The following is a 16,831-nucleotide window of genomic DNA, read 5'->3' as shown; positions in this document are numbered from 1 at the left end:
AGCTGAACTAAATTTCTTTAATTTTTTTTTAATGTTTACTTATTTTTGAGAGAGAGCATGAGTGGGGGAGGGGCAGAAAAAGAGAGAGAGACCCAGAACTCAAAGCAGGTTCCAGGCTCCATGCTATCAGCACAGAGCCCAATGCAGGGCCTGAACTCGTGAACAGTGACATCAGGACCTGAGCTGAAGTCGGACGCTTAACCAACTGAGCCAGCCAGGTGCCCCCCTTTTTTAAAATTTTTAAATTTATTTTTTTTTTTTGAGAGAGAGAAGGAGAGGGGTGAAAGGGAGAGAGAGAGAATCTTAAGCAGGCTCCATGTCCAGTATGGGGCCCGATGTGGTGCTCAATCTCATGACTGTGAGATCATGACTTGAGCCAAAATCAAGAGTTGGACTCAGTCGGGTAGACTGAGCCACCCAGGCATCCCAGCCCAACTAAATTTCTATTTCTCCTCCAAGTTGTTAACATGCCTAAAAATTACAGGTATTTAAATATACCATTATCATAACATGAATCAAAATGTGTACTATTAGTTTTATTTTCAAAAGACACTAGAAAAAAATTACAATTAACATTAAAGTTGGAAAATAGGAAAAATATTTATCATAACATTGCAAAACTGAACCTCTCATTTTTTCTTTTGTAAGAAAAAGCCTTTGAGAATTTTATTTTTACAAATAATGATACTTTACACATCCCTCAGCCTTTCACGATTCTAAAAAGGTGTATTAATTTCCAAAGTATTTAGCTTATAAAATCTCTTACATATATAAACTTAATTATTGAATTGTGCTTGAGACACAAGGTCTCAACACTTAAGTTTTTGTTTTGTTTTTTTAATTTTAGAGAGAGAGACAGAGTGCATGTGAGTGTGGAAGAGGGGCAGGATAGAAAGAGACAGAGTCTTAATCAGGCTCCAAGCTTAGCGTGGAGTCTGACATGGGGCTTGATCCCACGACCCTGGGATCATGACCTGAACTGAAATCAAGAGTCAGACACTAGACCAACTGAGCCACCTAGGCGCCCCTCGACACTAAGTTTTAATAAAAGCAACAAAGGCAAAGAAAATAATCATGACCTACCTGCATAGGTTTGGTAAGTGGATCCATTCTAACCAAATAAACTTCCAAAGTACGTTCTTTTTTCATGGGCAATGGAAGTGTCAAGTAACAAAAAGGATCAAATGTTACTGAAATCTTAGCACATTCAGGACAAACTAAAGTTGATTTGAAAAGGCCGTGAAATATATCTACTATGATAGAATCATTTCTTTTTAAATGGTTTTCCCAGGCTTCTTCAGCAACTATCTGTAAGAAAAACAGACACATATTACACAGAAATATCACATTATTGTAACAATGGTGACAATGATATTATTAAATTTACCTTATCTGGCCTTCCATCAGCATCTTTTAACTGTATATATGGTTTTTTCCTAATTCGATTCAAATCCTCATGCAGTCCATCTAATAGGAAAGCTAATAGCTCTTGACAGTCCTGCTGCTGGTATCCAGAGAACTGAGGTGCAAAACGTCCTACTTGCGTCTGCAAGAAAAGCAAAAATACAAAATCAGTTACGGGGACAAAATTGATTAAAACAAATATGATTCTCATTATTTATGGATTTTATATTTGTGAATTCACGGACTCTGTTACAATCTATTTGTAACCCTCAAAACAACTTGTGGCACTTTGGCAGTCATTTGCAGATATGGTAACTACAGACACATAAGTTCATACAGATAATTACATATCTAAAAACATTTTTAAAATTATAACTAATCTCTAATGTAGAAATGTTGACCTGAGGAAATAACAAGGAGAAAATATGGTAGAGTTTTGTACAAAGGATTTGGAAATACTCAAGCTTATTAAAATTCAATAATATTTCCGGGTCACTAGAAAAAATTATAATGTTCTCCTTTAGTTTCTGTGTATAAAAAAGAGGGTAAATCCCAGAGATAAAAGGAATGTTTGTGTTCATATATAATTTTCCTAGTCTTTGCAGTACTATTTTTTTATAAGACTGAAAAGAAATGTGAAAGGAAAAGTCAGATATCAAGAGCCTGTTTACACATAATTTTAAAAGAGAATAGCTGGCAAAATGAAACTAACTAGAATCCTGGGTAAGGATTGAGAAATAGTGTGTCTAAAGTAGCTTGTTCAAAGCTTAGAAAGTTAAGATAAATACAGGAGTATTTTGATTTGTTGTTTTTATGTTTTAGGAACTAGTATACAGTTAATAAAATAGTGCTTAGCAGATGTCCTATATGAGTGTCATTTGTGTATATTTAAAAATGGCTGAAAGCTGAGAGCTTCTTATTCTCTTTTAAGTTTAAAATTTCCCATAGATCTCACCTGTAAATAAATAGGAAAACTCTTTTAACTATATAAAACTAAATTTCATTCTTATTTGAATGACAAATTAAAGTTTTATTGGTTGTAAGAAACCACTTCACAAAAAAGAATGAACTTAAAAGTGTAAGGATTATATTGAAAGTAATTCATATTTAGCGCTGGTTATATAGACTAGTTTCATTTTAATAATTTTTCAAATTTACAAGGACTCTCAAAATAACCTGAGTGCTTAGACTTCAATGACATGCCCAAATTTAGCCTTTACATTTGTATAAATAAATTTATGTAGGTTTCTCATATATGTACTTATTATAAAGCAACCTGCCTATGCTCTGCTGTCTCTTTCTTGTCATTTTGTACCATAACAGTGTTTTCCAATCTTTATTTCAATATTTCCCTCCCCATCTCCCAGAGATTTTTTAGACATTTTAAAGTAATCGTCCACCACACCTCCCACCCAGAAAATTGAACAGCACTGATATACTGTGTATCTTTCTATTTGTGCTAGGTCCCTATGGAGGGCCATAAACCAATGTAACAGCTATGATTTTTCAGGGCTTCCCCCAAAGAACACATTTTTGTTCTGGGGGTCATATAGCCCTAACGAAAATGTATTAACCATACTAACCTTAAAGGCTCTTGGTGTGACATAGCTAAATTTTCCAGACCACATTTGTTTGATCAATTCAGCGTAAGATTTAGCTATTTCACCTCTCATTCCTAAGGGATTGTCAAAATTGAGTTCTTCTTGATACTTATCATTGAGGAAATATTCAGTAAGTGGAGGAGTGTTGCTCAAACACTGCAAAGAATAAAACACATTTTCAAGTAAAAGTAACCACAGGTTAAACATGTAAAATGAAGAGAGAAACAAACGGACTTGCCATAATATATAGAGAAAAATTTAAATGATGGCCTCATGAACTAATAAATAACTGGTCAAATGAACACTCAAATGATGCACTCAACTATTCATTTCCCAAATTTCAAATCAATTACTTATAATAAATGAAAATGCTATTATTTGTTGCTGTAAAATCTGCATTAATTTTAACCACAGCAAACTACCTGTTAACTGGGAGAGAAGCTCAGAGTTTTCTTTCCTTCTTTTACTTGATTGGTAGAAATTATGGTTTGTCTACTCATCCCAGGCACCTGCAAATTAGCCTAAGTAGGTAAAAACTGAGATAGAGTGCAAGCAAGAAATTAACTTTAAAGAGGTATTTATTGCTTCCATTGTCAATTCCTTATGAAAGAGCAGCCTTTACATTTTCCATTTGGTCAACCAATTTTAGAAGGGACAGTACAGATTCACTGAGCCTGAGGAAACTTAACTTTTGTTATGTGAACTCTGGCTAAGTGTGTTCCTACTTCCTCCAGTTCTTCAGTATCATGACAATTCAATTTTCCTTTTTGGCAAGATTAAAACTATGAATTAGTTAATTCTCCATCTCCTTTCTATTCAGAATGAAATAATTTAGGAGTTAAAATAAAATGGATGCCAGAAGTACAGTATTTCCATAACACTTTATCTCAAGATAGAATAATTTTAAGTTGACAATACCATATAATTTGAACCCAATGTTATTCTTTATTAAGAACCCAATATTACTTTATGAATTAGATGTCTAGAGTCATTAAATAGAATATGTAATGACTGACATATACTTTTCTTTTTTTATTTTTTACTGCAGGAAGACATTGGTCTTGGGAGTCAAAGTTTTTCACAGCTTGCTTATCACTCAGGTTAATAGTCTGGGATTGAACAGTCTTGGTAGCTATGAAAAGTTCAACCTGCTGGGTTCATGCCAATAACTGGCATGCCATAAACTATGTCTATATACCATGTACTGTTTGACTAAAACTTCAAAATTAAGCATATTTGATTTTTTGAAATAAATTATGATGTTCTGTTTTGTGGTTTCAATTATGAATTAATTTAGGTTTACTTAAGTAACCATAACATCTATTTTGGCATTTTCAATGTAATAAAAATAATACAATACTGCTCAAATTGATAGTCTAGTACCTATAATAAGGCAAAAGGGAAATTGTTTATAATATCATGGAATTTGTTATTATATAATTAATTCTTAGGCAATGAAAGCAAATAAAAATGTTTAGAGTGGACTATATAGACCTTAGTGTCATTTACAAGCCATTTTCAGCAGATATCAAATTTTATGGGAGCAAGAGGAAGATAAAGGTAGATTACAGTGTAGGAGGCGATTCAGGAAAGGATACTTTCCAACTTCTGAACTCCTTTTACATGTCAACCTCTCAAAATCTTACACAGCTTTTGAGATTCATTCTCTTTTCCTTTTGCATTATATGTTCTTTTAACTATAAACCCAGCACTAGAGGTAGGGTCAGGCAACCCAGAATACACCATGGCTACACTAAATGCCACCACTTAGTAGTATCATCTGATTTAATACAAACAGGATGAACACTATATAGTCAATGAGGCAAAGGGGAGGTCAGACAGCATTTCCAACAATTATCAGTTAGTTTTCAAATCCTTGAATTTGATCAGTTCAGGGTTATACTAAGAATATGATATTCTACTAATGTAACACAATTATACAAAGAACCTAATTTATGGTTTTACCAAACTAAGAACCAAGTTGTACAGATGTGAATAATTTTTGAACTTTGTTTTCACTTAATTCTATGTATCCTTATCTTGCAAAGAACTTCCAAATATAATTTAAAATCTGTAGCTTTCCAGTAGCATCCGGAGTGATTTTTCTAAAATTTATATCACTTTCATGCTAAAAATAATAGCAATTTCAGATTGAAATCTCAATTTTTGAGAAGAGTCTGTCTTTTGCCCACCTATGTGGCCTCTTATCTTGCTAATACCTTTATGTGACTCTATCCTAGCCTCATTTAATTACTTTAGGTTCCTTGACCTCCATGTATTCTCTCACTCTTAAATTTGCAACATCAATCCATCTATGTGAAATATACCTTCTTTGTTCTATTAACTTCTACTAAACCATCAAGATTCAGGTATCCTGTCTGGGAAGTATTCCTAGATTTCCTTCTAATGTTTCCTTTGGTATGTTTCCATATTGCATAATGCTCACTTGTACTACACCACTTATTTTCTAAGATACTGTAACTTTAATTTTTAGTTTACCTGTCTTGCCAAATGGACTGTGACCTTCATGAGAGCAGGAACCATAATATCAATTATATGTATATCTCCAGCACTCAGTATGTGTACAATAAACACACGTTTAATAAAACATGTTTTTGCCTACATATACAAATGTTTTTATCCTTTTGGCTTTTTAAATCTTTTCCTCCAATGTTTGGCACAGAGCAAATTTTTCTTGAATGAATTATTACTTAGGGAGGCAAAAATATATTAGCTGGTAATGGATAATCTCAAAAACTTCATCAAGCACTTCCACCTGATTTAATGGTTTAAATCACTTGGTTTAAATTATATAAACCAAAAGAAGGACAGCACCTATTAAAAACTTGCCCATGCTTTTGTGTGACTCTTGATCTCAGGGTTGTGAGCCTGAGCCCCAGAGTAGAGATTATGTAAAATAAATAAACTGAAACATACAAACAAGCAAACACCAAAAAACTTTCCCATCCTTTTAACTTTCATTCAATTCACTATCTACTTTGTAGTGGGTCTCTGCTTGGATTTTTTTTAGTCCTTGATACAGAGACCAATGATTATTTTCAAAGTGACACAAGCCATTTTGAAGATGACTATAATTGAACATTAACAAACTAAAAACAAAACACAGTTTTAATAAGTGCTTGTATTACTTATAAAGATATCATAACCAATATATTTTGAGGTAACCCTTATGTTTAAATTAAAAAAAAACATTCTATTTGTTAAACATAATTTTAAAAAAATTTAAGTATAGTTGACACACAATGTTACATTAGTTTCAGATATACACCAGAACATACTGTGTTAAGAAACTCACAAGCTACATTTTTCTAAAAATTTATACAAACATATATAAATACAGAAATTCAATAGACAGTTTAAGTGTTCTACTAATGTACATATCATAGTAGTTTAAAAACTGAAACTGATGTCAGACTTTTCTTTCTCATATTGTAAAATACAATACTTTTCTCCCTCACCTTGAAATTATTATTCTGGGAATCATTATATTCTTGGACTAGTATAAAGACCACCTAAAATACTAAAAGTTCTCTTTTAATTTTTGGTATAAATTTCAAGGTATAATTAGAATACAGGTCAAACAACTAAAGTATTTCCATGCCCCAAGTGTTGTCAGTATTCAATGCCATCACCGTGGCAGAAGTAAGAAGGTAGTTTCTTAATATTGGTCATACTGCAGTTTGAGTTATAATTTATACAATTCATTTTATCTTTTAACATGGGGCTATCTTAGAGGAATGAACATCTTTGACAAATACAAGAAAACTGGACATTTGGACTAGTTGCCATTAAATACAATGTTTTAAAGAATAAAGATTTTGGTTAGTTCAATAATAAAAACAACAATAACCATAGTTCTGAAGCATCTCTCTCAAAGATTCCTCTGCTATAACAAGTATCACTTTTCCATCTGATTGGGACTGTCCCAAAACAATTCCTTTCTTAAGACATATACAGACAAAGGGAATTTCTTCTTTTAACCTGTAAGATACTTTATTGAGTGACATAATATGGACCTGAAATCACACGTTTTATGCATCTATGTGGATATATTTCTCACTCTCAATGATTCTTGAACTGCAGAACAGAACAAAACTCATCCTTTCCTAACATAAACGGTTTCTCCTAGCAAAACCTGAGAATACAGATATAAATAAATCTTTGTAAAATCAAAAGGGATTACATAAATAGTATTAGTATGTTATTTTATGGCTACTTATGAGTTTTGTGATGTTCTACCAGTCATATGCCATTTTGAGCTTCACCTTTGTTAATTCAGATTTCAACTACCTGACATTGACAGATACCAACACTTCAGTATTTCAAGGAGAGCTACCTCTTACAACTCACCACCAAAAAAACTGAAGTTCAAGTATGAGGTGATGTGACTCATAATAAAACACAGATCTTAAGCCACATTTTACTTATATCAGAATGGTGCCTACAGTGGTTCTTACAATTGGTAGAATTTTATCAAATACTATGTTAAAAATAAAGCAATAAACAGAATGAAGAGAAGGATTCTGTACCAGTAGTCTCAATTCTTAATGTAAAAAGGAGTAAGTAAAAACTTACAGTAGTGAACAAGCAAAATTGCTTTAGTTAAAAAACTAAATTCCACATTTAGTAGATGTTAAAGAGTTTTGGCATTCATTAATTTAAATTAGTCTTTGTGATAAAACAACCAGTTGGTTAACTGGAAGGTCAGGACATAAGCTAGTATGAAAAATTGGTTTATCCATGAGGAATGAGAATGCCTGGGTATGTGCAAGCCAGTCATTTTGTGAGCAGACATGACTACTAAGTATCTGTTCCTGAAAGTGGCTCTGTGTCTTAAGACATATTAGTCCTTAGTTTAATGTATTAAGATTGAACCTTAGCCATGTACTTCTTCCTCCCTTTCTTAGAATGTTCTCCCCCTGTAAGAAATTCCTATTCTTTAACACTCATGTCAGTATCTCTTACAACATTTTATCTTGCTCAGCACCTCAAGGAAGAACTAATATTACTTCTTCTGAGCAAACTCTATACCTTGAACTCACTTACACTGCGCTTATTTTGAAAGCAGCCTCCATGTCTATTACACCTTTGTACCTCAGGGTCTACAGCACAATGCCTGACACATACCTTAATAAAGGTGTGTTGAATGAATGAAAACTTGTATGACAGAAAGACTGGAAGCTGTCCTTACAGAAACTGAGAACAGTGGGAAAACACTAGACTAAAGAGACCTGAATTACACCCTGGTATATAACTATAACCTATCTAAAAGTTCTGTAAGTTCAAAAACAGAAGTCCCAGTAATGCCTAGGCAGGCTTTTCTAATGAAGAAAAACAGCTACTGTGAATGCCCCAAGCTATCAGGATAAATCCATATAAGTCAAAGACATGTGAAGGAAAAGTATTTGGAAATATATTTTTATCAAGACTCCTCACTAAATCTTCAACCTAGAATGAGGTATAAAAATTCTGAAGAGAGTTCTTCTAAATAATCGAATGTCTCAATCAGTGGACATTCTGCCATATGGTTCAATGTATATAGAACTTTAACCACTGCCACCATGAAGAACTATTTTTAAAAAGAATGCATATACCATTCAACTATTTTATAAAGTAATAATTCTCTATGAAAAACTCTCTGGTTACAAATTTCCATACATCTAAAATTGGAATATTATGTGAGGTTATGATTTTCTTTCATTATTTAATTAGCTGGAAAGGCTACAATGCTCTGTACATAAGTTTTCCTTATACACACATGCACAAATCCTATTGCTCTTACATTATTTTCAAAAAGTTCTTCCGTTAAATATGTTCTGATCAATAAGAATGATGTTTCTAGAGTTCTCTGGAAAAAATTAATGACTCATAAGAGTCTCGATTTTGTATTTCACTATAAATTTCTATATCATTTTTTAATTGACGAAGTGAAATAAAGTTCTACTATATAACCAAATCTCAAGTCTGTAATCAACATATTTTAGGAAATGAATAATTAATAGCCATCCCAATAACTTGTAATGAATCTGGAATTTCCCCAGTACCTGGAAAATAGCCAAAGTAATCCCCTTCAAAAAGAGAAAGTTGTCTTTTGTAATGCTGAATATGAACCACTCCCTTTCTGTTCAGGTGCTCCAGAAGCCCAATTTTCAAGTGATCATGTATGCTCACTATTTTAGTAAACCGGTAACTAGAACAGGAAAGAAAACAAACTTAATTTTTGATTACCTAAAGCTCTGAGTTGTGTAACTCATTCTGTAACTGATCAAAATGTAATGCCACTCACACCCTTTAAAAAAAAAGTAGCTATACCTTCAAACTAACCAATACTAAAAATAAAAACCCAATCTAAAATGAGGAAACCATTTTCTTTTCTTATAATTTAAAAAATTACACCTGAAGTGACCTTAGAATAATCCAATATTTTTTTCCTGGATTTTAATATTAGATGGATAAAGAATTTTCAGATTTGCCATGCTATCGTTTTTCACTTTGTCATGACAACAGTATAGACATTCTAAAAAGATCTGAATTCTGAAGCATTTCTCTAAATACTGGGATATTGGCTCTAGTTCTGTAATGAAACAGTGGATGAGAAAGGAAAGTATGATGTAGATTTTTACAATGAAGAAGTATAAATATAAGCCTGCCCCTTCATCAAGTAAATTTTAAAAATGAGGCATTTTTAAGACACCTGATATTTTATTCTTCGTTACTTTTTCCCTTAGGAAAGGCCAATCTCGTTACATTTGAGAGATCAATTCTGAAGCTTCCCCACCTATTTTGGGAAAGCATATACAATCATTCTATTTTGCTTTTCATTTCCAATCTCCCTCCAAGCTTTCTTTAAAAAATAAATTCAGGTAAGTAAAATATAAGTGGGAATAAATTTATTTATTTAAAAAACCCCCAAAAAACCAAAACTTCTGTTTTTCCCTCTCCCAACTAGTCAGAGAAGAGAGAACTGACATACACTCAACTTAAAATATTGGAACTTTACATAAAATAGTTTCAAAGGCTGCATTTTTGAATTGGACAAAGATAATGTTCTAACAATGTAATGTATGTTATTAACCTGGTCACTATGCTTAAGACATAAATTAAATTTCATTTAAGTTCCTGCTGTCACCCTTTCTTTCAAATTCTATGAAATTTCTTCTTCATACAATACTTAAATTCAATAAAGAATTATTATGAAAGCTCTGGGAAATAGGAGAACTAATGGGGAACATTTTGTGGGCTAACAAAGAAATAGTGTTATTTTTTTCTCTAATCTATAAAATTGAGGAAGGAGAATTCTAAGTTTGTGAAAAGGTCTACCCCGTTACTGGCAGTGAGTAAAGCTTATAACTAGAGATTTCAATGTTAAAAAAAGCCATGATTATGTAAAGACCATTAATTTTCATACTAAAAGCTATCAGCAGAAACTAGACGGAAGATCTATTTTTAATATAAGTAAATTTGAAAGCTTCTGAGATGATTATACCAACAACAATACTGCAAGTTTCAGGCAGAATGTATTTTAGTGAGGTTTTCAAACTACTCAGCTATAGCATCAATTGTCTAGAAAAAAAATTTTTTTTTTGGTAAGAGGCTATTTAATGAGTGATTTTATGTTTAATATTATTTATAGGAAGCAAGCTAAAATCAAATGGTTCTAATAATATTAATAAACTTTAGTATAAATTGCATTTATTTTAAAGAACTAAAGCATATGAATTCAATTGTAATATTTAGTATTATTATCTGCTCTACACTGTTAATAATTCAAAACTGGCTCACAATGAAATGAATGTCACTATTTTAGGCAAGCAAGATGAAGGACTTTAGAAAAAGCAATGGTTCTTCATAATTTTGTGTGTGGTTCAATGCCTTGCACATAATATTCAGTATAGAAGCATTTTTGAAAAAATAAGTATCACAAATTTCTGATTCACTGATCTTTTAGTTTCCCTGTGAAGGCATACATGAAAGGATAGCAGAAATTTTTCACGAAGTTTAACTGAATTTTTACATTCTTTAAGGGAAATCACCAAGTCATGTACTTCTCTTCATTATTTCATTACACTAGACCCCAAACTGACAATAAATACTTCAGCTGAGTTGAAAAAGAAGTTTAAGGACTATGTAATAGCATGAACTATGAAGGGTTTCTGATTATTTTCATAATCCAAAAGAACATTAAATTTATCTAAATAATCACTCAACAGATATTTATTAGGAACAGAAGATTATTATTTGAAGAGTTTCTAGTAATATAAAAATAATGTTCCAAAAGGATTTTTTCCTATCATTCCTATTATTTCCTATCATTCATGGAACTAGCTGCGTGGGACTGGGGGTTGCTCTGCCAGGCTGGGGTTAACATAGCAGTTCGATGCAAGTGCCATCGGACTGGTTGCACCGGTGGAACGTAATGCTGTATTATTTCTTGAACTTTATATATAGCTGGGTTTCTGACTTACTCGGTTGCAAGAAGTAAATATATATATTATGTGCTATTATTCTTTTTAAAATTAATGTGCTCTTTTCGAGTTAGACAGCTCCAGAAAGATCATTAGTCTGGTCCAGGTGAAGTTCTAAACATTTCTGGTAAATTTTCTAATGCAGTATTTCTCTGTTTATGTGAAAGAACTAATTTCTTAACAATTTCCAAATCATCACAGACTGAGACTTTTATAAAGTACAGTAAAAATGAACCACTAGAAAAATGAAATAAAAAATGACATACAAAAAAACAAAGCCTCATCTTCTATTATGAGATTTAATAGATATAAAATACCCTGACCAAGTTGCTAGAAAAGTTTTAGACCACTTATACTTAATTTCTATGCTTATTTGTCAACCATGCTGTCTCATCCATAGACAGACTCTGAGAAATACTGTTCTAATCATTATCTGGCATTATGCTAAACATTGGGGATATAAAAGAAAACCAAAGACAGTCTCTACTTTCATGGCTCTCACTGTGTAATAGGTATTTATCCAGAAGAAAGAGAGGAAAGGGGGGAGAGATAGAGATGTGGGAAAGGCAACGAGGGAAAAGGAAGGAGTATACACTAACAGGTTTGATACATAACAAATTCCAAGAACCTTTAGTTTTGGCTTAAGAGGTAGGAAAAGCCCCATTTGGGTTTTATCCTTTAGGTGATGAGAAGCAAGTTTTAAGCAAAGAGATAAATAATTATATTTGCATTTTAAAACAACGACTCTGAAAGCAATGCACTAAATGGAGAGGAAGAGGATAAATGAAGGAATAAAGATAGGAGTTAGAGATATATTTCAACAGGTCACATAAAAGATGCTCAAGTACTCAAATATTGTACTGACAGTAGAAGAGAAGATGGATGGAAGTGACACTAAGAGGTAGTGAAATGAACAGGATCTGGGGAGAGTCTCAAGTTTTTGACTTGGGTTAGTGGGTGGACAGTTGCAACTAAGGGAGTATGAGATAAAAGGATCAGGTTTCTTGGGCGAGTGTTTGGTCTTAGTAGCCAAGGTTAGTTTAAGTGTAATATTATCTAGGCAGAAATGTCCATCTAATTGTTATATACTGGAAGGAAACTCAGGAGGGAGAATTATAGTGGAGACAGATTTGAGATTTGTCAGTTAAAGTGGATGTCAACATCTCAAAGGTAAAGAGTGACATCTCAAAGATAAAGAGGCTACAAACAACCCTGCAAACAGAAGGTCAAGAATGACTTTATCAAAAGCAATTTTTTGGGGGTGGTATGATGGTCACAGTGATGACCTAACAATAGTTGATAACTGCATATTGTTTACCAGGTACCAAGCACTTGTTAAACAATTTATCTTCATTTAACAGATGAAGAAACTAAAAAGTTTCTTATTCAAGATCACACAACCAAGTGGCAGAACTAGGTTTTGAATCCAAGCAGTCAGGTTCCAAAACCTATGCTTGTAACTACAACGCTATGCTGCAGAGGACTACTGAATGGAAGATGAGAAAGTAGGAAGAAAGTACAAACCATTATTTTCAGTTTTCAAGGTTAAGAGTCCTCTTCACTCCTCACTTAGAAGAAGAAAAAAAAAAAAGACGATATATATATATATATATGCTGAAAGGAACACAGTGAAAATGTGAGGTAAAAGGTACATAACAAAGATACGATGATTAATGGAACAAGTTTCGGGAAGATAGCAGAGGTCCCAGGAAGATGGTGGTATAATCATGATGACACAGACACTTCAGGTATGGTACAATGAGAATAAGAGGAATCTTAAAATGTTCTAGCTTACTATTAAGAATTTCCTTATAAACAATTAGTAACATTTTGGTTAAAAATTTATAATTTCTTTTCAAAAGTTATTGAAAACTTTTTCTTGTCAAAGTATATAATAATTAGGTCCTGGGCAATTACCGAAGAATCATTCATAATACTTCAATTACATACCAAATCTGTAACAACAACTACATATATTTATATTTACATATATAAATAGATATATATTTATATTCATATATACATAATGAATATACGTGTGTATATAGATTAGTGCATGTGTGTCAGTGATTCAGTTTATTTTCAAAGCAACATCTCTCTAAATGAAAGCCAGAGACAGACTTTCAATTTTTAATTATACACGACATGGTTATAAAGCAGTGATTTTCTGGTAAATCCTTCAAGTTCAAATGAACATCATCTTTGATGTAATCACTTTAGAAGGCTGTATGTTTTCTTGATACTGTCATTGCTCAAAATATTTTAGGTACTTTTCAATAGAGCCGGCACACATATGAAAAAGCATTAATATCTAGCATACAGTGGGTGTCAATATGTGTTTCATGTGTGTATACTCAATGAGCTTTTTTGTACGGTAACATAGATTTGTTTTCATTTATTTTTTTAATGTTTATTTTTGATAGAGTGCGAGAAGGGGAGGTGCGGGGGGTGGGGGGAGATACAGAATCTGAAGCAGGCCCCAGGCTCTGAGCTGTCAGCACAGAGACCAACATGGGGCTTAAACCCATGAACTGTGAGATCCTAACCCGAGCTCAAGTCAGACGCTAACTGAGTGAGTCACTCAGGCACCCCGTAGTATGGTAAAATAGATTTCTAATGTAGGGATTTTTGTGATAGAAAATTATGGGAACAAGCATGAGCTGTAATGTTGTATTTGTACCTTTGGTAATTCAGTGTTATTTTTATGACCAGATGAATAAAAGAGAAGTCATTATGAATAGTGTACTTTATCAAATAAAATCAAGGCCTGACTCAAAAGTCACCTCCTTGGTGAAGCCTCACTTATTTCCCAGGGGCTCATTTTTCTTTGCTTCTGTAACATTTGGCTGATCATGCTTTCTATCTTATCACATACTGTGTCTTATTTATTTATACGTCTAATTCATTCACAACACCAAGAACTTCTAAGAGCACAGGCAGTCTTTTTCAATTCTATTACTAATGGCTAAGAATACTGTTTGGTACCCAGAGACTCAGTGGATGTTTGTTGGATTAGCTAAATAAATTACCCCGATAAAAACAAGACAACTAGTTTAGCTGCTCTTAATTCCTTTGCCCTTTCTCTCTCCAACCCTAGATAAACCCAGTTACTTACTATATGAACCCAGTCATCTACTGTACACACCATGTAGCTAAACACTGCTAGAGAAAATTTCAAGTGAATAAACCCACACCGTTCTAAATTGATCTCCAGACTCAAAGGAGATTTCAATACTGCCAAGCAATCTTACTCTTTCATTCTTAGCAAATAACCTGGTCTCGTATTTTTAGGATAATGAAAGTCAACACAAAATCTAGAAACTACCTGTAAACAATCTTCTTTTCTCCTGTTGGCAACAGCAGTGTTTTTACTCCACTCAAATGTTACATTTCAAAGCTTAGTCTTGGGACCTCTTTTTCATAGATGCCCTCATTTAGATGCAACTATACCTGATATTAAATATCATCTATAAGCAGCCATATTTCCATTGCTAACCTAAGCCTCTGGTCTGTATTCCTTGTTAGAATATCCATCTGCCTATAATGTATCTAACTTGGGATGTTTCATGGTTGTCACAAACTGAATATGCCTAAAAAAATTAACTCATATTCTTCTCCCTACCTGAAATTTGGTCCTGCTACTGTGCCTCTCCTCCCATCACTCCAATTTCATTAAATGGCTATAATTATGATGCACAAGCCAGTACCTAGAGACAAACGTGACTTTCTTCACTTTTCATTAACTCGAGTTCCTTCTACATATCAAACATTGTTCTAGGTAACAGAAGTACAGCAGTGACTGAAAGCCCCTGTGTTCATGGAGGATGTATGTGAGAGAGAGGTAGGAGGAGGTAGACAGATATTTGGGGCTATAGCAGTGACTAAAACAAAGGCCCTGAGCTCATGGAGTGTGTGTGTGAGCATGCAACTCTGCGTGTGAGTGTGTGTGTGTGTGTGTGTGTGTGTGTGTGTGTGTGGGTGTGTGTGAAGTAGGCGAAGGCAGACAGAGAACAAACCCAAATATGTAGAGAGCATATGAGGTGGTCATAGCTGATGTATGGAATGTGGAGAGGGTGGTTACTACTGCATATAAAGTAAGTGTGAAGGTTCTGACTGATAATAAGAGACCTAAGGAAGAGAGAGAACAAGGATATAAGTATCTGGAGGAAGAAATTCCAGGGCTAGGAAATTCTAAGTTCAGAGATCCTGAGGCATGAACATTCTTGGCATCACAAGACTAGGGCTAATAAGGATGGAGAAAAGGGAACATGGAAGAAAGTGGAAGGAAATAAGATAGCATGCAGCCATATCATACAGCGCCTTGTATCTGTTTTAAGAACTTCACCTTGGTTGAGTGAAATAAGAAAGCATTTAGTATTACAGACAAGGAGTAATGGAAATGCCTTAGGTTTGAACAGGATAGCTTTGGCTGCTCTTTTGAGAAAAGGTCATGAGGATGAAGAATGTAAGCAGATAAATCAGCTAGGAGATAACTGCAATAAATCAGATGAAATTACGGTAGCCTAAGAATCTTTAATGCTTTCATAATACATTAAAATCCAAATTCCCCCTACATGATCTGGCTTTGCCTACTTCTTCAGACTCATTTTATAGCACTCCCGTTCAAATATTATTCCACAGGTTACTACTCATCTTTTGGCTCCTCAAACTTGCCTGTCCTAGAGGCTTTGCACATGTTATTGCTCTCCATCTAACTTCAACTCTCACCTAATTCACACCTAATTCATGAGTTCTTTGGTCATAAGTCAAATGTTACTTATGGACAGTATGACACCCAAGATCAAGCAGGTATTCTCCAAGTTCTTGTTATTTTCTCAGAGCACCCCATTTTTCTTCTTCATGCTGCTTATCAGAATTCATGATTTATTTAATGTTTATCTTCTCTACTAGACTATGCTCCATGGAAACAAATACAGTTTTGTTCACAATGTTGTAATTAGTGCCTATGAAAGGAACTTAGTAGGCCCTCAATAAATATGTGCTGAGTAAATGAATGGATGAATTCATAAGTATATTTGATTAAAAAGAATTACCCAGCTTGATCACCTACAATATTCTGAAGATAATGTTCTGAAAAACTTCAGGTTTTTGAAAATCAACTTCATCATCAAAGAAGAGAAATATCAATGATATTAAGAAAAAGGAAAGCAATTCCAAAAGGAGTTTTTAAAATGTTTTGAACACTCTATCAAATGAGTAAATGTGTATATAATCTTCTACAAAACCATTTTGATCTGTACAAAAGTAATACTACTTTTGGGGGACCATCTTGTATTAAGGGCACCATATACTTGGCCTAGATAAAAAACATTTGTAATG

General features: G+C 33.4%; 1 protein-coding gene across 7 annotated transcripts in view; it reads right to left on the bottom strand.

Annotated features, from left to right (window-relative positions):
• Positions 1-16,831, bottom strand: part of USP15 (ubiquitin specific peptidase 15) — a 117,582-nt gene that overhangs the window by 18,167 nt on the left and 82,584 nt on the right. For 4 of the 7 annotated variants that reach the window (XR_008300300.1, XM_015079518.3, XM_015079519.3 and 1 more), the window contains 3 exons: positions 2,988-3,161; positions 1,388-1,546; positions 1,084-1,308 (listed from right to left, as the gene is read on the bottom strand). Coding sequence is in view for 6 of the 7 variants with exons in the window: in XM_015079518.3 (XP_014935004.2) it covers positions 1,084-1,308; positions 1,388-1,546; positions 2,988-3,161 (558 nt within the window). In the remaining variant the exon portion in view is untranslated. Of the gene's footprint in view, positions 1-1,083; positions 1,309-1,387; positions 1,547-2,987; positions 3,162-3,427; positions 3,803-9,070; positions 9,217-16,831 lie in introns of those variants that run through there. The other 3 variants (XM_027071359.2, XM_053226446.1, XM_027071360.2) reach the window with 3 other exon arrangements.

This window comes from Acinonyx jubatus, chromosome B4, assembly GCF_027475565.1.
Source record: "Acinonyx jubatus isolate Ajub_Pintada_27869175 chromosome B4, VMU_Ajub_asm_v1.0, whole genome shotgun sequence".
Classification (NCBI taxonomy): Eukaryota; Metazoa; Chordata; class Mammalia; order Carnivora; family Felidae; genus Acinonyx; species Acinonyx jubatus.
This window is presented reverse-complemented; position numbering and strand designations above follow the sequence as displayed.